General features: G+C 43.5%; 1 protein-coding gene across 1 annotated transcript in view; it reads left to right on the plus strand.

Annotated features, from left to right (window-relative positions):
• The first annotated feature begins 9,778 nt into the window (after positions 1–9,778).
• CPZ (carboxypeptidase Z) overlaps positions 9,779–23,187 on the plus strand; it is a 34,709-nt gene continuing 21,300 nt past the window's right edge. The window contains exons 1-2 of the mRNA XM_066549211.1: positions 9,779–10,012; positions 22,310–22,333. Coding sequence (XP_066405308.1) covers positions 9,925–10,012; positions 22,310–22,333 — 112 coding nt within the window. The 5' untranslated portion in view covers positions 9,779–9,924. The remainder of the gene's footprint in view (positions 10,013–22,309; positions 22,334–23,187) is intronic.

Consider the following 23,187-nt stretch of genomic DNA (forward strand, 5'->3'; position numbering starts at 1 on the left):
TGAATCACATTAAAGTAAAAAAAATAGTTTGATTCTTGTATACCCTAGTGAACCACCTTAACAGCACTGAAGGGAAAAGTAATCTAAGGTGTACATTTTTCTAAAAGTGACAAAAAAGATGTGAAGCAGACTGAAAACAGAGATGGTGTGGCTGTGGAGGAGCCTGCACTGCAGTGCTCTGACAGCCTCTTACACCCCTGAGCCCTTTTCTCCCTGAGCTTCCTCAGGCTGCTGTGCACATTCCTGCTTTCCCCTCTCTGCTGAGCACCTTGTAAGCTCCTTTCTTCCAGATCCAAAGGAACACAGGGACATCTAAAAAATGATTCAAACCCAGGGTATGTTCCTTCCTTCTTAAACCCCCTGTTTATTCTTCCTATTCATAAATTACCTCCTACTCCATTATTTTAATCTCTGGCCTTAGAGCTGAACAGAGACATGAACAGCATTTGCTCTTTGCATCTCTGCCAGCCTGTCTTCCCTTATCTACTGCTGGAAGCTCAGTCAATTCCCATGCTTCCTCCACCTTCCTCAGCTTGTAAAGTTTCTACCTGCCCTCTGGTTTCTCATGTCAGCTGAAAGGCAAGCTGTTCTTCATCTTCAGACCCTTCTTTCCTTGATGCATCATTCTCTTGGGCTATTGTGATGGTACTCTCACTTTTTCTTTTCTTTTTTTTTTTTCTTTTTCCTGTGGTTTTGGTTTTCTGTGGGGTTTTTTTTGTTGTCTTTAATCAGTTTTCCACTGACAGCCTTTTCAGTTTTTAATTTTGGACAGCTGAGCAGGATTGCAAAATGCATATTAAACAAACTAGGAAGAAAGCTGTGCCCCTCACTTTTTTGTGCTCAAGAAAGCAAGCTGATAAAGGAATAAACCCAAGAATCTTACTGAATCTACTTTGTCCCTTGGGATTACAGCCTACCAATTTCTGCAGTCAGTGGTACATAGAGTAATAATATGACTACTGTCACATTCTCAATTTCAGATAAAATTACCAGATATCCATTTATGGCTGAATCAAGGTATTCAGCATGAATTCCTCATAAAAATAAAATTCGTATTGTTAGAGCTTCCATAAATCTTCCCACCTACTGTCCTAATAAGCATAATGAAGGGAAGATTGGATGGAAATGCAACCTACCCCATGTGGATGCATAGTGGGTTTCTCCAGGCTCTTTCTGCAATGGCTGAACGTCTGTAATTGCCCTGGCATTTCAGAGCCTCTATGACCAAATCTGAAGCTCTCAGGTTCAGCCCTTGAGTGTCAGCCACCTTTGGATTTTCAGTTGATTTTCATATCACGATATGAACCTGCAAAAAACCCAGATAAATGGATCTCAGGACCTTCAGCTTTGTAATTTCCCCCACTGCCATGACATTGATTTGATGAGCCCTGGGGGTGGCTGCTGGAAGCAGAACAGGACCAACAAAAGCTGGAGTATGTAAATAGTTTACTCTGAGACCCTGGGTTCCTCACAGAAGTTGGACTTGCCTTCTGGTACCATGCAGTTTGCTCCAGGGAAAAAGAAGTTGAGATTCAAGCTCTGTCTAGCAAAATAATCTGCAAGGAAATGGAAAAACTCAGGAATTTCTTGGGATATCTGTTCTCCAAATTTGTCCTGCTTAGCAGTGCTTTAAAGGAAGGTCCTTACTATTAAAAATTTTGACCACAAAGTTAGTGTTTTTAATGAGACACTAGTTCTTTTTTGTTCTCTAATGATAGTAAAAGATAACTTAGTGATATGAATGGTTGAGGGAAGTTAGAAAAATACAAATTCCCAGTTTTCATAGGGATCTCAGTGTCACAGTAGCTCAGGTTGTTAATGGTGTGACTAGAATGGCCAATGACAGTCTTGGAGCTGCTAAAGGTCTTGTCCTGAAGCCTTGTAGACTGAAGAAATCTCTTCCATAGAGTTCAGTTTGATATGTGGATAAAAAGGCATTTCTCACACTTGTTCAAAATTTATCAGTTCTGGGTCAGCTCTTTAACCAGGGAAACATGATGATATCAGTAGCATTGGATTACTTTACCCTGGCAGAGGTTTTATTCCAGAATGCTGGGTTTTTAGAAAAGTAGAGAGGAGTTTTAGACTAACTGATGGAGCTGTTCCCAGAGTTTAGCCCATGGTATTGTTCTCACAGTTCAGCTTGTGGCTAGTAATTAAGACCTTCTAACTGTTTTTTTTACTCTCCCTACTGCCCTGTGGTGATTCTCTTGACCCTTCATAACTGTGTCTTGGCCTGCTTTACTCAATTTATTTTTTCAGACTCCTGACTATCAAATTATTCATTATTTGGCCAAGAAAAAACCAAATTCAACAGCTCAAATTATTTCTCATGATGAGTCAATGCTTAAGCCCCCATCCACTTTGTTAACTCTCTGCAAATCCTTTCCAATTTGTTCATGCTTTTCCCAAAATGGGAATACTCATGCTTCTCATGTCATTGAATGCACAATAGCCTGACTGAAGGATGGCACATGGCAGTGCTTGCAGGACTCTGTAGCTCTCTGCTGGACCCTGGGACAAGCCAGGAGCAGCCCTGAAAGTGACACAGCACCACCACCCTGCCCTCCCCACACAGGACTCTGTGCAACCTACATTTGCAATAGAAATCTAGAAACCAATGAGTTTCTTACAAAAGGCTTGGAGAGCCAGGATGCTGCACGTGGGTCTGGCATGAGTTATGCCCATGTAGATGAAGCTGAGATAACAGCACTGGGGTCAGCAGGCTGTTTGTGATGGCTCTGTGGGGCTGGGTATTGTGCTGCTGAAAATCCTGGCAGTATGGGGTCCTGCATGAGCTCCACGACAGCCTCCAGCCTGGTCTCTGCCCCTCTGATATCTCTATCCAGTACCTTTAGTGCCCGTGGGCAATTCAGCACATCTTTAATCTGAACATGATGAGTGGAGCATGCCTGAATACCACTGGCTAGAGATATTGTCTTCCAATGATTTTCTTGGGAAAAAAAATGATGGTTTTATATTTGGTCTGAAGTTTCCACTGGTAGATGTTTTGATACTCTAATAGATGTTTTGCAAATTCTTTGAATAAATGCAGAAAATAAAATTTTAACTAAAACCCCTTATCTTTTAAAATATTCTCTGTTTATTTTTTATAGGCTATGCCACTCTGAAGAGTTGGAACCATGTTATAAAAAAAACAAATATTAAGACACATCATCATGGCACAGATATTTAGCGTGATACAGATTCTCAGTATACTGCTATGTAATTTTAAACTGCTTAAATATATTTTTAAACATTTTATATTGACTTATTTAACACCATTTTTCTCCTGGTGTTAAGTCAGACTCATGTCTCAGAAGTGTATTTCTGAAAGATAAGTTAAAATCCTCAGAGCTGTCATGTCAGTATCATCTGAAATGGCTACTGGTTCTTACTATCTGAGATGAACTACCTGTTTTCTGGGGAGTGCCAGCCTTGGAGGAACTTCATTTTTCTTTGGAAAATGCCAAGGATCTTCTTTAAAAGCATCAGGGTCTCTTAAGTATTTCCCCCATCGGGTATCTACAAACTACAGCACTCCAAATCACTTTTTCAAAACGCTTCCCAGCACCTCTGTGAATGTGAAAAGCAAGCCCCAGAGAACTTCTTTTGAATGTTTTGGCATTAATGTTCTGTGAGACAGGGAGAAGAGATGAAGTGAAATGAGTCTCAAAATAGGACTGTCAAGTTCTTTTCTGGTAGAACTTACATTAATTTTTAATACTCCATCTGTGATCAGAAGAAAAGAAAGATCTTTAGTTCTCAGCACAGATCTTTTTTGAGCTCACATTTTTCCTTGTAGCTGTTATATATTCAGTTCTATGATTCACAAACATATTTGTATTATTTTTCTTGCTTTATGGGAGTCAGGCAGAGTCACCTTTGGGCCTCATCTTGAACAAAAACAGCAAAATGCATCACCAGTAACCCCTCAGCAGCAATCCTGCTTTGCTACTTTACATGTGGGAGTAATAAGAGGCAGGATAACAGGGTCCTTATGTCAGCCCTTTGAGAGGATAACAAGGTCCTTATGTCAGCCCTATCTCTTTAATGATTAAATTTAAATAATATTGTGTGCTTATAGCAGGATCTGGTGATCAGTGCATGCTATTTTGCACATGTTCTGCTGGATATAGAATCATATTTATTACTGTTGTCCCTTTGTGGTCTCGTTCTACCATCTGGTGCCAGGTTCCTTTCCAGTCTTTTGTATCATTGGTGCCTTTGATCATGGATGAATTTTAACTAGATATCATTTTCTCCTGTCATCAAAAGAAACTTTCTGAGCAGCTTCATTTCTTACTGATTAACTGAAACGAGCACAGAGACCACATGAAGGGTAGGCTAAAGGAAAGGTATGTAGCCAGTTGAATCTTTTGGGGATGGTAGGGTCTTCTCCAGTTTTAATTGTGTTCTTCTGCATTATGATAGGATCAGCTCAGTGAATCACCTGGATGTGGTATAAGCAACTAATTTTGTGGGTCAGTGACTTAGTTAATCTGTGACAAGTCAGAAGATAAAACCAGAATTTAATTATCACTGACAGTACTTGTATTGAATTTAAATAATTTAAATATTTTTCAAGAGCTGCATTTTTTAACATGTATTATATGTAATCAGGAAGGAAAGATGTGTCTGTGACTATAATATTAAGTGAGGGAAGTAAACCCACCCACTCATTGCTTGCTTTTGTTTCCAGCTTATGAGGGAAAAACTGGGGGAAAGAAATTGGCAAGACATGTCAAAATAAAATTTAAAAAAAAATTGCAGGAAATTTAATTTTTTTAGTATGGTGAAACTGGTTCACACTGAGGTTTATTGGAGCATTATTCTTTCTCCCTTAGTGACTTGGTACAAATATGTACTTGATCAATAATGATAAAAAATAACTGGTAGAGTCTACAGGGAATTTTGAAGTATTTGAGACATGTAGGCAGTTGCAGTCCATGATCCATTCTAGGTTAAAATTTTAGAGTACAATGTGTAGGAAAACAGGAGAACTTGTTCTTCTGGTCTTTTCTTTGTAGTCTCTCAATCAAATTTCCAGCACTTAATGTTTATGTGTGGCAGTTTCTAAACTGAAGTTTTTAATCCTGTGGGTCATAAGGGGAACAAATTGAAAGTTGAGATAAAAGGTACCACTGAAAAAACTCTCAATGAGAAAGTTAAAAGCTCCCCAAGTATAATGTAGATGGTGCCAGAAGGCACAAAGAAATATCCCAAAATATCTGCTTAAGTGCAAAGCTCAGAATAGCCTGTGTATCTTTAGAAGAAATTAGCCATCTCTCTTATCCAGATGCATGTTAATTTGAATTAGAAATCTTTGTTTGGAGAAAAAATTTGTTTTCCTTTTTTAACTTAGCATCTAGAAGCTGAAAGAGAAGCCCTTGTGGGCCTTTTCCAGTTCTCTGCTGTTACATGAAGCTCAATCCGTTCATAGGGAGATAAGGTCTTGCAAAGACAGGTAGAACAGGGTTGGATTTTTTGAAATATTGCTATAGCTTTGTAGGAATTTGCTGATTTACTCCCTGTCTGTCCTGAGACCAGTTCCTCTTCTCTGCCCTGTTTTTCAGAAACTGAAACAGGGAGGAAAAAAACCAAAAATAAACAAAACCCACAGAATGCAATTGGTTGCCTCTGTGCAATTAAAATATCTCCTGGATTAATTTAAACCGCTGTAAAGTCCTGAAACCACAGCTGCTGACTTTGTGCTGGAGCAGATGTGATGTGCTGCCAAACACTTTCTGCCAGCTTCACTAGCACCTAGTAAGGGAGAGAATAACAAGCCATGAAGTAGCATTTTCATCTGGTCTCTGTTTGTCCTTCTGAAAAGTTATCTAGACAACACTGCTTCTGTTTAATGTTCAACCTCCTCTCAACAGAGTCAAAATAAAAAAGAAACAGGTAATGAAAGCCTGTCTAAATCTAAGATATTCCTCTGCTAAATTTATCTTACAAGAATAAGAATCATGAGAATGCAAGCAAGTTAAATGTACTGTATTTAATCCCACTTTGAGTACCTGCCAAGGACATAAACCATTTTTGGTATTTAGTCCAGTCTGAGGATTTCTGGATTGCTGCTGTACTGTGGACTGCAGGCTAACAGAAAGGTCAGATCAGGAAAACACAGTCAGCAACAGCAGCTAGTGAAATTATCAACCTTTATTGATTGCAGTGATTCAAATGCAAATGATGGAACCCCGGTGTTGTTGTTACATCTGCTTAACAGTCTGGGATTCACTGGTTCATTTTTAAGATTCTTTTAGAATTGGGGTGAAAATAGTATATTTAACCCTAAGTCAGAACTTGTTTTCAATTTCCTAAGATGAGAAGATTTACTAAACACAGCAAAGAAAACAGAGAGGTCAAGAAATCCCTCTATTCCCAACCATCCCTGTCCTAGGTGCTTTTAATGCTTTTAGGTTTGGTCATGCAGCTGTGCAATTCCTGCTAGTCCCACAACAAAAATATGAGAAGGGCAAATGATATACACAAACTGCTTACAATGGGCTGAAAAAAACCCACACAAGTTAGAAATGCTGGAAGGCTGGAAATATTGTATAAGTGGTAAGAACAGTATCTGAACTACTGCTCCCCTCAGAAAGGTGCAGGTCTACAGGGGAACCTAGTGGTGACAAACATGCCAAACCTTCACAGAAAGACACACTGGGATCAAATCCCTTGGAAAGGAAGAAAAGAACAGGCAATCTAAGCTAAAAGTGAAATATCCCTTCCAAACCTTCTGTTTTCTGTACCTTAGGGCATGAAAGCATGAAAAAAATTATAGATGGTGGTGACAAACTAATAAATTTACTTTGTTTTTAATTACCTGAATGTCATTCTTAGGCCCCATCTATCCTACTTATGCTCTAAATTTTTTATCCTGGTATCAAATAGACACCCTGATTGAATGTCAATAGTCTCTGAAAGCTGAAAAACAAAGAAGCTTGGAGCTTGCCAGCTACTGACAGCTTTATTTAGTTGATGCAGTGGAGCTTGTGAAGGATGTGACGTTTCTGGTGTCATCCAGGCAATGGGGACATGTGCAAGTTCATACCACAAATGAGGGTGAGTCCCACAGTGGCAAGCACACACACATGACTCCAGACAAGCTGGTTTGCCACCAGCACTCACATAAGTGCACAGAGCCCAGTCCTGCTGTCCCTCTGTGGCTGCTCAGTTTGGAGGCTCACTGGTGAAAGCACAAATGCTCCCACTGGCTTCACAGGCAGGCTCACACTCACAGACTCCTCAAACATCAGCACAAGCTCTCAGGTCATGTCTGCACCCTGGGCCCTTTACCCAGCCACTGAACACACCTCGAGTCTTTTCAGATGAGTCCTTTCCTACTTGCCTGCTAATCCAGACTGAAGTTTGCTGGCAACCTACACATGGACACAGGATTGTGTTCACTTGGGAAATATAAACCCTCCTGGTCTCTCCAGAGGCTGACACCTAGATCTTGCAGCTTACACCTCAGTCTCTCAGCTTGCTGGCATTTTGACCATTCAGCTTGCATACCTAGGTCAGAGAGGGAGATTGCATAGTAGGAGAAAAAAAAAGTTAAGGATTGAATATGAAATAGACTGGATTTCAGTGATCAGGCCCAGGACTCAGACAAGTGTACAGCCCCACAGCCAACCTGCATGCAGCCATGCCTTTTAATCTCCTCCTCTGATCTTCCTGCTCTTGGCCTCCCTGATCCACCTTTTACTCCTTCCCACCATAAGTTTTACATGGTCTGAATTCACTTCTAATATCCAATAATAATGACACTGACCACATTTTAAAACACATGGTCCCAAAGTACGTGGCATCTACATTGGCAATGGTGACTGAAGTGCAGTGGAGGTGAGAAATCACTCACAAGGACATAGTGCCTATGCTGGAGGGTAGCAAACAGAGAAAATACAGGCAGGAAAACATGCCAACAAAAAAGAAGTGAAAAGCTGACAGGACTATAGATAGTACAGGATTAGTTCTGCAGCAGAGTTCACCACCACAAGCATTGGGATGCATGTGACAGGATCTCCCCTCACACTCCCCCTCCCCTCACACTCTCAAGGGCTGCAGAAAACTGCAGTACAGGCATGAACATTTCCAAGGGCTGATGGTTGGCTTGTTTGTAGGTATAACCTCTGCTGCCTTTTGTTGTTGTAAAAAATTGAGCCATATCCCTTTTAGTTCTGAGCAGCTTCTTTTTCCCCTTTAACACAAATTGCACAGGCTGGGCACACAGCAAGCCTCAGGCTTTAACACACCCTCAGCTGTACCTGAGCACATCAGGTACAAGTGTGGCAGACTGGTACTTAGAGCAGCCAGTTGTTGGGGAACTAGGCAGAAGGTATTCCTTCCCTTGGAGGCCACACTTCCAGTGCTTTCTTGTTTTTTGGTTTTTTTTTTTGTTTTTTTTTTTTTTTTTTTCCCTTGAGGGTCCAGCCATACTGCTGTGTGATCAGGACAAAAAATAAGGCAGGTAAATAGTATTCTTGTCCTTGGAAGTGTGTTCTTTAAACCCTGATAGGCTTTGGTACTGTTTAGTCAGTTTAGACAGGGCAGACTCTGCAGTCTCCAGATCTAGAGGGAAATCCTGAAGATAAAAAGCCAACCTGCCTTGCCGAGCCTGGAAGCAGAGGACATACTTGACTGCTGAGCTTCTCAATGCATCCCTTTCAAATGAGATGAGACATCAATTACTTTTTGAGACACACACAGCATTCTCCTGCCCTGTCAGCCTCTTTAGTGGTTTCCCTATGGGGGGTTCATTTGATTACATTATCATACAGCACCATAACTCCCTACTGATCTCCAACACTGAGCAGCAGGAGCCAGCATGCTCTGCCTGCAAGGACAAATTCTCTGCTCTTCTGTATAAGCAGGTATATGTTCTCAAAGGAACACGCACTGCCTGAAAAAGATAGGATGCTTTGGTCTGTTTAGGTCTAGATTTTTGAGGAAAAAAATCCCTTTTTTCTGTGATATGGGATGTTTTCTGATGTGTAGGTAAGAAATGAGGAATTTCCATCTTAATTAAGGTACGCTTCTCCACCATACCTGTTGCACAGAAATTAAAACATACAATACATATTTCTTTAAAATATACTGAAAAAACCCCACCAAAACCAACCAAACAAGAAAATTAAAAGATCAATTTACTATCAACCTAATGTAGATTTACTGTCCAGTTTAAACCTTATAATGCTGTCCTGGAATCTCTTCTAGTCGTTTGTGAAGTTATTATTTTTTTAAGAATAGACAGAAAACACTGGAATCCCTCCAGACAACTCGATCTTAAGTAAAATGCCCAGGAGGAGCATGCAGAGGGGGATCCTGGTGGCTGTTCTGTGTGTTCCCATTCTCTGTGTGCTGGAAGGATGCAGCTCAGAGTCCTTTCACTGTCATGTTTGTTCTAAACTTGCAGTTAAGTATGTGATGAAATACCACAGTTTGAGGAGAGTTGCTTTCAGTTGTTTGCTTTTTCGTCTCTTCCCCCTGCTCTCTCCAGACAGTTCTCTCGGCTTCAGAGAGACACACATTCATGAATGTCCCTTGTCCTTTCGGAAAAGTGTTGCATGAAGACCAAAGGGACCCAGGGGGCACAACCCTGCAGGATCCCCCCTTTGCTCAAACTGTTTATGGAATTGTAAACCAGCCTGCAGGACGGAGACGGTCTGGAGGCAGAGGGGAGGGGGAGCTCATTCCTCCTCCCTCTGTGTCTCAAAGCCTTTTGCTTTCCAAGCTGAAATGCAGCTGAAATCTGACGCCTGGACTGCACACACTGTGAGACGTGGGCATGCCCTTGCAGTGCACTGATTTCCTCTGCAGCTCCGAGAGCCAGAGCCGCGCTGAGGCTCGGCAGAGGAGTCACTCCATCAGGCACTGAGTGCCACATCACTGTGCTGCTGTGCAAGGGGCTCCAGCATGGTCCTGAGGCTCCTGCTCCTCCTCGCTGGGCTGCTTAGAGCCACCAAGCCAGCACCCCGCTGTGAAACCGGCCAGGAGACCCTAGGTAAGGCTAACCACCCCTAAAGTCCTCCTTCTTCTCTTCTGCCTTCTCCTGGAGATATGTAAAGAGTTCCAGCTCCAAGGGGAGGGAGATAGGAGCTGTCACTCTCCCCTAGAGATGAGGGGGATCAACTCTTTGGAAATCTGCATACTGCTGGTGGTGAAACTGGGAAGCATGGATGAGAAGGTGGGAAGTGGGTGGCTGTGCAACAGAAAAACAAGGCTGTGATGTCAAGGCTGATAAAGATTCGTCATCACTGTCTTTAGGCTGTCACAGAGGTGTCTTTCTGTCAATCTGTGTAGCTCCCAGTTGTAAGGATCCCCCTCACTCTTATGGGGAATGTAGAAGGTTCACCTCATCTCTGGCCTTGCCTTCTAGGAATGTGGTAGTCAGATTGCAAGAAGGTGACCTTTTGACCCCCTGTATGCTTTTCTGCTTAAGGAAAAAAAATGCTTTTCCTTACATTTAGCTTTAGGTCATTTATTTCAAGTCCAAAGTATGAGATTTATTAGGATCTGACAGCTGTAGGGTGTGTTTTAGCTTGCTATAAGCAATATGGAATTTGTTTGAGTTGATAGGCTGGAAAAGCAGATTTATCCTTTAGAATAAAGGTTAAACACGAACATGCTGCTAAATTAATTGAAAGTTTTGATTCAGTAACAACTTGGCTAATAAAATATATTAACAGTGCCTTTTAAAAATACATGTTTTTTATCAAGTGTGCTTAATTATGTGGGGACAGTGGAGACATGAATTTCAGTGTAGTGACAAGGATTATTCCAGGAAAACTATTTTCAGAGACTCTAAACTCAAAATGAGTCAGAAAAATATTTATTTTATGGGATTACAGGAAGAGATAAGGTAACCTGAAACTGACCTTAATGCTACTCAAGGAAATTCAACTGTATTTCAGTGCTTAAATATAAGCCATAGACTGTCACTGGCATTGAACTGCTGTACAGTACAGTCCATGTGCCATGTACTGCATATAATTTGAGAGTGCTGTTCCCATGAACATCAAAGTGAGGTCTACCACAGCCTAAAGGGATTTTATTTTTGGATAAAGCTGCACAAAGAGAAGAGTTGTAGACTATTTACAGCCAATTACAGGAAGAGGCTGTGTGGTTTGCAGCATGACCTTTCTCTGTGAGGTATGATTATGCTCCAGTTCCAGCTGATCAGGGTCTTGCCATGGAATATTAATCCCAGCAACCACAAATGTATGGATCATTGAGGGGTGATTCTGAGAGTGTTCTGTGTGTGTTGGCAGCTGTGGTGCCTTTAGGGCAGGGCTTGCAGAAAGGCAGCTGAAAATGCTGCTGGAGGGATGGCTAGAGGAAGCAAAATAGAGCTGTCAATGGCACCACATTGTGTGGCATGGAGGGGACACACTGCCTACTGCAGGGCTGTTGGGTCAGACAATAAAGAGGCAGCTTGGACATTGAGAAACCTGACAGATTTCTCCAGGGTCTTTCTTTTCTAAAGGGGGGGATAAGATCATGTCAGGCCACATGAAAAGAAAGGGGCCTGCATTGATACACACGTTCACAAATGGACCTTGCAGGGGTCTCCTCTCAGCATTCAGGGCATAGGCTGTATCTTCAGCTGTAGCAGTGGGATTTTCTCTCCTGTTTTGGGATCCATTGTGTAGGTCTTGCTGTATCCCAGTGGCCAGACCTGTAGTGCCCTCTAAGAGGAGACCAGCCTGGAGCTGCTCTTGCAGGAAAGAGCAGCAGGAGCCAGTACAACTGTCTGACTCCCAGCAAGGCTGAAGTTGCTTTCTGCAGGCTTCCTGGTGGTATTTGTTCTGCAGTGACTCATTTTGCTTTTTTTTTTCTTTATAAGAAGCCAAAATGGAACATGATTTACAATACCAAGATCCTTTGAAAATGCTTTGTGCTTTTCTGTTAAGAAAAATAAGGAAATGATTACTGTCATCCAGCTCCACAATATGACAGAGGCATCATACACTGTGTGGTGAGCTTTTTAGTCAGCATTTGGGAGCTGTGGCACTGAGAGAGGCCAGATGCCTTCTCCATGGCTGTGTCCTGTATTCCTGGGCAGTCAGTAAGCTCTGTCTCTCTCAGATGAGATGCTATGAGGTCCCATTGTCAGACCCTTATGAGTTTAACCAGCTTCTTAGCCTATAGTTTGGGTGAGAAAAATACAGTTTAGCATGGAAATGGCCAAACATTTTCAGAGGGAGCTAATAAAACAGGTTCCTCTTTATCCAAGTTGTGCATCTCTGCTACTGACTGATGTAGTCCAGTGGTAATTAGTTAAATGAAGTGCTTTATAAATATTGACAACAAAACTAAAAACCCACAGAGGCAGACTGAAGTGATATATCTTCAAATAGGTGACTTTCCTGGCAGCTAGGGACAACTCTACAATTGTGATGCCACTGAGGTCAGGCTGAGGCTGTATAATAGAATGATAGAATGGTTTGGGTTGGATGGGACCTTAAAAGTCATCTCGCTCCAGCCCCCCTGCCTTGAACAGAGACATCTCCCACTAGATCAGATTGCTCCAGCCCTCATCCAGCCTGGCCTTGAACACTTCCAGAATGGGGCAAAACAGCGAAAAACCCTTTATCCATAGTGATGCTAAAAGCAGCAATTCCTTTCCGTTCCTGTTACTTGTATTCAGGGAGCGCTTTTCTGTGGAATTCCAGGGGTACAGGGGTGTTGCAGTGGGGTTGCGAAGCCCCGGCTCTCAGAGGGTGTGCGGGGAGCCCAACCCGGTTCGGCCCCGGCCCCGGGCTGGGCCCCGCCGCCGCCTGTGGTGCCCCCGTGCGGCCCCTGCTCGGCCCGTCCGCACGGCTGAGGCGGCACCGGCCGGGCCCGCCTCAGGGCCAGCGGGGCTGCCCGCGCCTTCTGCCGCCCGCCCGAGCCTTCTGCCGCCCGCCCGAGCCTTTTGCCGCCCGCCCGAGCCTTCTGCCGCCCGCCCGAGCCTTCTGCCGCCCGCCCGAGCCTTCTGCCGCCCGCCGGGGCCTTCTGCCGCCCGCCCGCGCCTTCTGCCGCCCGCCGGGGCCTTCTGCCGCCCGCCCGCGCCTTCTGCCGCCCGTCCGGGCCTTTTGCCGCCCGCCCGGGCCTTCTGCCGCCCGCCCGCGCCTTCTGCCGCCCGCCGGGGCCTTCTGCCGCCCGCCCCGCCTTCTGCCGCCCGCCCGGGCCTTCTGCCGCCCTCCCGGGCCTTCTGCCGCCCGCCCGCGCCTTCTGCCGCCCGCCGGGGCCTTCTGCCGCCCGCCCGGGCCTTCTGCCGCCCTCCCCCGCCCTGCCCCAGCGCCTGAAGGGTGTTCGGGCAGGGGCACAGCCTGGCAGATGGAGCCATGGAATTGCTACTGGAAACGGCCGCTGTGATCCTCGAGTTAAACCATGAGCCCAGCACTGCCAGGTTCAGCGCCACACCAGGTCCCTGGGCAGCACATTTACACATCTTCTAAATCCTTCCAGGGATGCTGACTCAACCAGTCTCCTGGGCAGCCTGCTACAAAGATTGACGACCTTTCTGTGAAGAAATCTTTCCTAATATCCAACCTAAACTTCCCCTAGAGCAACATGAGGCTGTTTCCTCCCGTCCTTTCACTTGTTACCTGGGAGGAGACTGACCCCAGCCTCACTACAACCCCTCTCCAGGCAGTTGTAGAGAAGGAGAAGGTCCCCCTGAGCCTCCTACTCTCCTGTCCAGAGGAGTGGCGCTGTTTAACCTGAAGCTGTGGAGGTAGGAGAGCAGCCAGAGTGCTCTCTCAGCCAGTGTGACAGGTTGGCACACCTGTCACTTGTGGGTCTCCTCCTCTTCCAAACACCTTGTTGTTTTCATCATTTTGGCTTTCTCCTGAGACAGACATTGTCCCATCCTGAGGATCTCTGGCCTCTTCTAGCCAGTGGACATGAGAGAGTGGGGAGGTACAAGGAAGAGAGATGAGGAGGGAGAAACCACCAGGGCAGGGAGCAGGGGACAATTACAGTATATATTCTGGAGCCCAGGACAGATTTTGTGCCACTGGCTCTTCTCTGAGCTATAACACTAAATAAGACTGACAGAAAAAGTGTGTTCACATAGAGATGTTATACCTTTCCTCTCTTCTTTGCAGCTCCAAACTCCGCAATGTGCCACAGCTTTTGCTAAGCAAAAGGCAAAAAAAAATGGGGAAGTTATTTCCTCCTATGACCTTCACACTGGCCCCAGTCCATGAGACCTGAGCAAATTCGTTCACCTGCTGTGGATGTTTCTCATGTTGGTTTCCTGCTGAAACCTGTGCACACACAGAGGCAGAGCCTCTCCAGCTGCTGCTGCTCCTGTGCTTGCACTGAGTGACCTGGCAGTGGGCTGGGGTCTTCCCCCTGCCCCGGTGGGGTGGTCCCTTATCCTGCTGTGGCTGGCACTGGCAGGTGCTGACATGGAGCATGGCCACAGGACTGTGCTGCCACGTGTGGGAAAGCCCAGGCTGCAGGAATCTCACTGGCTGGACCTGAGATGGATGTGTCCAAGTTGTGTCAAAACAAAAAAATGCACAACTAGCATCTACATCACGCTCACTCACAAGATGAGAAATTCCTGCTCTTTGTGAAGCCAGTTGTCATCACTGAATCATGTGAGCTCTGCTGAATTCCTGCCAGTGGCTCTAGGATTTCTACACAATTATTATTTTAGCAACACTGGCCTTCAGCTCCTTTTAACATAGGAAATGGGATCAGAAACAGACACTTATGAGGGAAAAGTTTATATTGAAAATAAAATACACAGGTATCTCCTTATACTGCTGAAATGATTTATACATGATTTTAATCTGAAGGCAAAGTTTTCTTCAGAATACTTGTACAGACATCTTTAATGTGTGGGGGTGTGCATACATAGTCAAAACTTGAACAAAACCCCACTGCTCTTAGTCACAGCTAGGCTTTTAGCAAGACTTAATAACACTAATGGTTGATCTCCTATAACATTTCTAGACAATACCTCTCCCTTCACACAGTCACAGTGTTTGAGGATGCTCGCTGGCTGACAGCTGCCATGGTCCCCTTTGGGCTGCTGGTGCCTTGTGAGAGCCAATCCCTTCTGAAGCCTGGGCCAAATGCTGGATGAATGTCATGTGTTATTGCCTGATGCAGGGCTGGGCATGGAGGTACCATCAGAAGTTACCTATCATGTTGTGACATGGTGTTTGAGGCTGGTGGGCCACGTCCTGGTCTCTTTGCTGGGCTTTTATGACCCAGGGCTTTTATCACTGCTGAATCCTCACAGCTGGATGCATCTGTCACAGATCAGTGGAATTTAGGACTTGAGGTTACTTTGTCCACTTAAAAAATAAAGCTGAAATTTCAATCCCTTAATTTATACTCTTGTAACTCCACTGATATAATTGACACCCAATTTTTAGGGTTATAATAGGATACATTTATCTAAGAGACAATATGATATTAAGGCACAGATTTAAGTCAAGGTTGTTAAATTAACTGTCAATCTTTTGTAACATAAAAGTACCACATTTGGTTAAAACTCTACTTACAGAAGAATCAAATGTGGTGTTAATTATAATAGTCCTCATACTTCTAAACTAAAGAAAAGACAGAGTTGATCTAGGGGGATGGATTCACTGTTTAAAGAGGATGGGATGATATTCTGGCAAATGTTTTGGAAAGATTGTGGCAGAAAAGATAAAGCCCTCAATTTTTCAGACATGATCCTTTGTCCCATGGCATTCAACAGAGTTGGGCTTGCTTAAAGGAAAGCTTTTAACTGTGGTAGGTTGTTGGCCAAAGCACTTGGAGAGTACTGCATCCTTAAACCATGGGAACTGAGCTGTAAGGAGTGCATGGTCACAAAGTAAAGCTATGGGGGCATCACAGACCCAGATTACCTGATTGATAGGTGTTTTCATCCTTCACCAGGCAACCTGGCAAAAAAAAATTGATCCTTTAGATGATAGTTGTAGAGAATTCCTGACCTATTCCACTTTCTTACCCCAGCTGATTTTAATGCCTCATCCCCCAGATTTGAGCTTTTTTCCTCTTCCTTCACTGACCAGACCCTGAGAGATGATTTCCCTGTGTCTCCAGACCATCCTGGTGCACAGGAAATCCTTGTTCAGCAGCAGCCCTGTCACATGTGAAGCTGACTAAACCTTCAACCAATTTGGCAACTGCTGGCCCACTTTGTTGTCATCACCTTTGTTGCATTTTGTTCTCCCAGTGGGTAATTTTTCCCTTGCAACTTGGAAAATATCTCAACTGAGGTCAGAAAAAGGCATTTAGTAGGTTTTGGTTAGGGAACTGTGTTTATATTCAGGATTTTCAACTCCTGAAGGACTCCTTGGAGCAGCACTTACCAGCCAGAGACACAGCTGGGGTGATATCAGAGTCACTAGAGGCACCGAGGCAGTGGTGGAGACAGACAGACAGATAGAAATACTCTTCATCAGTTCTTTTAGGCACCACCTACAACTGCAGACATGTTTAAGTTACATCTGAACTAGAAACAAGGGTGCCCACTAAGGCTGTCTTTGTGCCCTTGCCATGTGGCAGGTCTTGGTGTGCATCTGCACAGATTTTGACCTGTGGTCTGCAGGCTGTGACCTTACATCACCCATGGAAAAGCTGCAGCACCTTCTCACTGGCTCCAGAGCAGTCCTGAGAGAGAAACAATCCCAAAAGAGCTGATTGCAGTGTCATTGCAGTGTCAGCTGTGGGCACACCTTCAGTAATTCAATAAAAATGGATGTTTAACCAAATGCCAGGCAGCAGGTGGGTTAGAAAGGAGGGTGATAGGCAATGAACACTGGCTTGGATCTTCCTGCTGTGATCTTGCTCTGCAAAATAAAGGCAGAGGAGGCATTAATCTCTTTCAGGTGCTTTCAGGCTTCTTCAAATGAGGCAGCAGGGTTAAAGGAGGGCTGCACAGAGCTCTTAGGTACTGCTTCTGCCTGTTTTGAACACATCCCTCCCCCAGGCAGTTACTGCAATTACTGGAGGGTTAATAACATCTATTCAGTCCTCTTCTCACAAAACATTTGATGTACTCAGAAAATGGAGTGAACCACGTGGCTGCTTATTTCAAGCACTCCTCTCTCCTCCAGCTTTCCTGGAATTTCTTCTCTGTGGCTGGGAATCTTCCTCACTTCTGCCTCTGCATGTGTGCCTTGGGTGTGTGGCTGCCCTCTCTTCTGGGCTTTCTGCTCAATCATTTTCCCCCTGCCTGAGCTGCTCAGCTCTCTCATTACTCTGCCCCTAGTCCCCCTTACATCTCCACTTCTTCCACACCCTTCTCCTGATGTTTCTGATCCATTTAAGTGTTATATAATGGATCTTGTCCTGCCCTTGGTCTTTTTGCTGTAGCTAGGAGCTGCTCTGGAAGGTTATGCTTTGCCATTTGAGTGCTTTTCCCGTGTTTGTATCTTTCTACTGATACTAAGTTTTGTCTCTTTAGTGAAAAAGGCAGAATATCACTGAAAGACTGACTTGATGAACCATGTGAAACAGCCAGGAGAGTAATAGTAATGTGATAAGGAACTGAACTGCTTTGTTTGGAAGTGTAAAGTGGAGGCGTTCACTATAAACAGACTAAAATGAATACATATGTTCTTCTAGTTTATAAAAGATTTATAAGAAGTCCAGAAAGCTGTGAGGGTGTATGCTGGTCTTTACAATATAAATTATCTGATCTATTTTGATCTGTACTGACCAACACCCCCCCCCCCCACCCATCTGCCTCACTGGATGACTTAGATATTTCAGATTAAAACTTGCCCTTGGGCTTATTCCAGATCATCAATTGCACAAGTCTCCTGTTGGCTTTGCTCTTGAAAAGGCAACTGGCCAGCCCATGGGGTACTAGAAGTAGCTGTTGAGCTCTGTTGTCTGGGTTAGGGTTAATCACAGCAGCTTTCTTCCTTTGGTGCTGAGTCATCAAGGGGAAAAAATGTAAGCTTGGCAGTAAAATATGTATGTGCTGCATTGTAGATTTTCAAGCTTGCCTTTGCAAATTAAAACCAGAAGCGTATTTTATAGAGAGAGCTCAGAAAGCTTGAAATGGCTTTTCTCCTCTTCAATAAGCTATTTTATCCATAATCTTAAATAGAAGCTGTGCTACTGAAAGGACTTTTGTAGCTCTAGTGGAATAGTTAGAGTACAAAAATAAACATAAAAAATTGAAAAGGCTGTTCTGGGTCAGGAAGAAAAAGGTCCCTCTGTACCAACCTGTCGGTGGATGGGACTTTGAGAGGAGGTGACACTGTCTTCCTTTGAGCCCAGGGAAACCTTTACACAAAAAAATTGAAAAATTTTGGATTCTTTCAAGCACAGAAGAAGCAGCAATTGAAGCCTGCCAAGTGAATTGGGAAACCTGAGAAACTCTTTGTATATCAGCCCCTGTCATTTCTCTTATGAAAATGAAGAAAGGAGTGGCTGAACTCTTCTGGCATTGCCAGAGCTTAGAGAAAATGAGCTGTCATGGGCAGGGATGGGGATTTTCTGGTGATTTCTCTGTGCAGACCCAGGCCAGTGGGTGCAAGGTTGCAGGAACAGATCGTACAGCTGCACCCTGGAGCTGGCCTTGGGAGCTTCCTGCTGCTGGCTCTCCAGGCAGGCAGGCTCTGGCCCAGCTACGTGTATCCACACTTATTTATGTAAGCACACATTCTGCAGAATTATCCTTGGCCCCTGCAGAGCTGCACCCTCCAAAACATATGTAAGCATTGGTGTTAGGAAACACTGGGAAGGTCCAAACACCACATCAGCACACATATTTAAGGCTGGCTATAAAGCAAGGTTTGGTATAAACCAGACCTTTTCTCTCTTGATTTATGTATACTGACTCCTGGTGACCTGCAATCTCAAGCTGTTTCAGTCCTGGGTGTTTATATATATACATGGGTCATGTTTATATGTATACATGGGTCATACAGCAGCTTGCATGATGGGGAGAGGTGGCCAGAACAATGGCCACCTCTCCCCATCATGGAGATGGGGATGTCTTTAATAAGGAGAGACAGAGAGAAAATGCCACAGTATGCTGCAATAGTGTGAGGCTTAAATCTAATTTTAGCTTAGATCTAGATGTAGGTTTAGATCCATGTCACTATAGGACACGAAACAAAACTACGCGGACACTGGAATCTCCAAAGTAAAAAGAAGGACGTTTAATTTCTGACTCCAGCATTTATAGATTTTCAAAAGTGACAGTGGCTTGGAGGATGACAGTGCCACCTCTCCAATGACACTGGACAAACCATCAGTCCATCAAATTTCTCCTTCTCCAGAAAAGAATGCAAAACAATAATTATTTAGAGAAAAGTGTATGAGAAAGTTCATTACAAGAACATCTGAAAGCTTAGAAGAACTTAGAAGAACAGGGTGACACATCCAGGTTTAGGATCCAGCAGCAAGGAGCTGCTTTTGCTAATCAGTGAGTGAGTCTTGGTAGCTTTGAGTTTGTAAGGGGGATCCTGGATCACAGGTAGTGGAAAAGCTTTACCCACTAAGCAGAGGTGTTGCAGAATTACCTCTGCTTATTACATACTGAGATGAATGATTTCAGTTGCAATGGAAAAGATTTATATGGATTTGGTACCTCATCTAAAAAATAGATTTATCCTCTTCAGTCAGCATCTTTGTTAATGAGCACTGGCCATGTTGCTTAATAGATTTCCTCTCCCTATATAGATATAATAAAAATATCAAAGTGTGGATGACATGTAGCACAGTCTGAAACCAGAGCTGTCTTTCCCTTTCCTGTGCTACCATCTCCTCCTGTTCACAAAAGGAGCCAGTCCTCAGGTGAACCCTGGGACAGCATATCAGTGGAATTTCACATCTCTTCCATCAGCTATCCATTGCTTCCTGATGCCTCTCCTGGCCAGCTGGGCAGAAAGAGGCATCAGCTGAAGGCAGTAAGTCTGCTGCTGCTTGGGGAGCTGGGGCAGGCAGAGGCAGCACCACCTCCAGACCCTGCCTGCTGCATTTTCCCTTTGGTTTCCTCTGCTTGCTCCAGTGTGTTGCCAGAACACCTTTTTGCCCCAGCTGAATAGGCAGAATTCTGAGATGCATTGAGAACAGGGCTATGCCACATCTCAAACTGACTGATGGCTAATAGCACTCCTGCACAGTCAAAGTATTTGGGGAGACTGTGTGTGCCTCAGTTTCATTATTTGATCATTGCAGGTCAGAGACAGAAACTAACAGGACATTTGTAGGTTGGTCCTGGAGCCAGCAGAGGGGGAAATACCTCTTACCTTTGAGGAAATGTGAGCAGCTGTAGAAAGACCATTCATACTCCCCAAATACCCCACAAAGAACTGTGCTCAGCACATACAACCCTCTAGTCTAAAATAATAGCTACAATACATTAATTTTCTGCTCAGAAGAGGAAAAAAAAAGGTGTCAAATATTTCTCATCCACCCCTCAAGGTAACAAAGGGGATTCATTGCTAATAACCCTGGTGATAAATGGAGATAGTGTCACTGTTACTCTCCTCGTTGGGACGTGGCTAAACTCAAGCCAGTCCTCCCCACACTACATTTTCCCCTCTGTAAGGAATGTTTGGCTGGCTCCAGACTTATGTCCAAGGTCTCTCAAATGTGAGTGTGTTGATGTTAGTATATAAGACCATCCAGATTCAGGGGGCAGTAACATCCAATTTTATTAGCAGGATTAATTGCTGGAACAAGAGATCATTTCTTTCTCTCTCTGAACTGGCATTGTACGAAATGCTATTCCTTGATTATCCCCAGATGTAGCACTGTATGCAGTATCTGCTGAGATGAAGCTTTTTTAGAAATGCCTTGACCTTAATAAGTAACTCACAGAGGGGATTGTGTCTAGCTAGGGGAAACAATGAAATCCTATAATGGATTCATCACTGTTGATGAACCAGGTATTATTTAATGCAATTATCATAATGTACTGAGCCAGGAAAGGAGTTTGTATGGATATAATTTTTTTCTAGCTTGCTGCTTAACAGAACTTGTTGGTGTTGGGGATGGGCTACTTCTGCTAGTTCTGATGCCTCATTTATTTTATGAGGTAATGTGGTTCAATTACAATCCATAATATAGAACCAGACTGATTTCCAATTAAATGTCTCCCTCCAATATAAAATCCCAGGGTTAATTTTGTTCTCATTACAATGACTTTATTTTGGCTTAAGAATGATCAACTCATTAGCAACACATATGCAGATGATTACGTTTAAACAAATATGCCGGGAGTAGAAGTTTAACCTCTTTAGCAGGAAAAAAGGAAAACGTAATTAATTTGGTCTTGTGAGGATAAATGCTCAATTTACTGACCAAGAAGCTGGGATGCCCGTCCCCCCAGTGAGAGCAAGAAGAAATAGCAACAGAAGAGATCCCCAGTACACCTCAAGAAGGGTGAACCTGGTGGTGTTCAGGCTGGCACAGAGTGATTTAGCTCCTATGAGGCACTGGTGAAACCAGCTCAAATACCTTGGCAGAAATGTTTCTTTAGCTGCCAGTATTGGAGAAGGACAGGACAGAATTATTGGCTACAGGAGCAAAAGAAGCAACTGATGACCAATTGATGGTCACCAAACCATGCTCCTTCAAAATCAAGAGAGCATCATTTATTTGACCCAGTAAACAGAAGGCAGAGGAGATCTGTTGGCTCTTTGCTAACACAGTGTGAAGGAATGCACCAGGGAATGAGAGAGCTACTTAAGCTAAAGGACAATGCTGGCACAACAACAATGGAAATAAACTGGCCACAAATACTTTTAAACAGGAAATTAAAAGGCAATTTCTGGTCGTTAGAAGAGTGATCTTTTGGAAAAGCTTTCCTGTGAGAGTAGTTGGGGAGGGAAATAATTAGCTTTAAGATATTATTAAAAGTGTGACAAAACCCAACTGCTAGAGATACAATTAAGTAGGATGAGGAATGAATGAAGTCCCCTCATATCTACCAAAGGCTGAATTGCTTTAACATGAAAGGTATCCACGGCATTACAAGGGACAAACATATCTTTTAGAGGAGATTGATAAAACACCTTGATATGTACAGGACTCATATGGATTTTTAGACTAACCAGATTAAAAAATACCTAGGTTTTGATTAGTGAAATTTCCTAGGCACCTAACTGTGTGTGGATGAGGGGCAATGGGGTTTCTCAACTCAGCCTATTTTGTGATTCTGTGATATGTGCCTGCTGGGAATATGTGCTTGTTCCTGGTATGGCTGGTATGGCTCAGTCTGAGCTGCAGCAGATACCAGATCAGACAACTCTTAACACAAAGGAGGAACAATGTGTACCCACTCTGTAATGATTTTTCTTTTCCTCTTAATTTACAGGTCAATGTCAAACTGTACAGAAAGGTATGAAGTGTCTTGCTGTTCTTGGAGAACCTCAAAACCATAAGTATTCCTTCATAATTTCCTGATAAGTATACTCATTTTGGTGCTACGGTGGGCTTGCTCACAAGAAAAATGTGCTCTTTCATGCAGTGCAGTATTTTGCTGCTGTGACAACAGTGTTTCTTACCAGCCAGAATCATTACCAAGAGAAGGACACTCAAATGTAGACCCATTACTTTAACAGCCAGTAATTTTATGAAGATATGTCTTTCTATTACTCTTTTCCACTTCTAAATGGATTGAGGGTTTTATCAACACTTATCTTTCCTAAGACCTCCTAACCTGATTCATTAAAATGTTTTGGGTTTATGAGAATATACATGTAATCATATTATGGGTCTGCTTGCCTGTGAGTTAAGCACCAGAATGACTTTTTATTTCTGGGCAATTTCAATCAAACTTCGTGGAGGGTCTGTAATTTCAGAGATATTAAACTCTACAAATTTTGTGGGGCCAAGCAGAGAAAAGAGGTAACTTCATGGTACATTCCCCACTAAAGAAGAAAACCTATAGGATGTCACACCTACTCAGGGAATCCATATGACTATTCAAGGGCGGGGAGAGAGTCATATCACAAATACACTTTTATTCAGGAATCTAAGTTTTTCTCACCAGCAGATTCCCACCTTTCTCTTAGTGATTCTCTGGTCAAATTTCTAAGCTCAACTTATATCTCCAGAACTAAGCATGCTTCTCATCATCTTTCTATAAGTGGTTTTAAACATGCAGTTCAGTTTGCAAACTATTCCCAGCCTACTTGACAGCTAAAGAAATAAGTTCATTTGACACGGTATTTGTTATGTTCTCTTTGTCTA

This window comes from Molothrus aeneus, chromosome 4 (assembly GCF_037042795.1).
Source record: "Molothrus aeneus isolate 106 chromosome 4, BPBGC_Maene_1.0, whole genome shotgun sequence".
NCBI lineage: Eukaryota > Metazoa > Chordata > Aves > Passeriformes > Icteridae > Molothrus > Molothrus aeneus.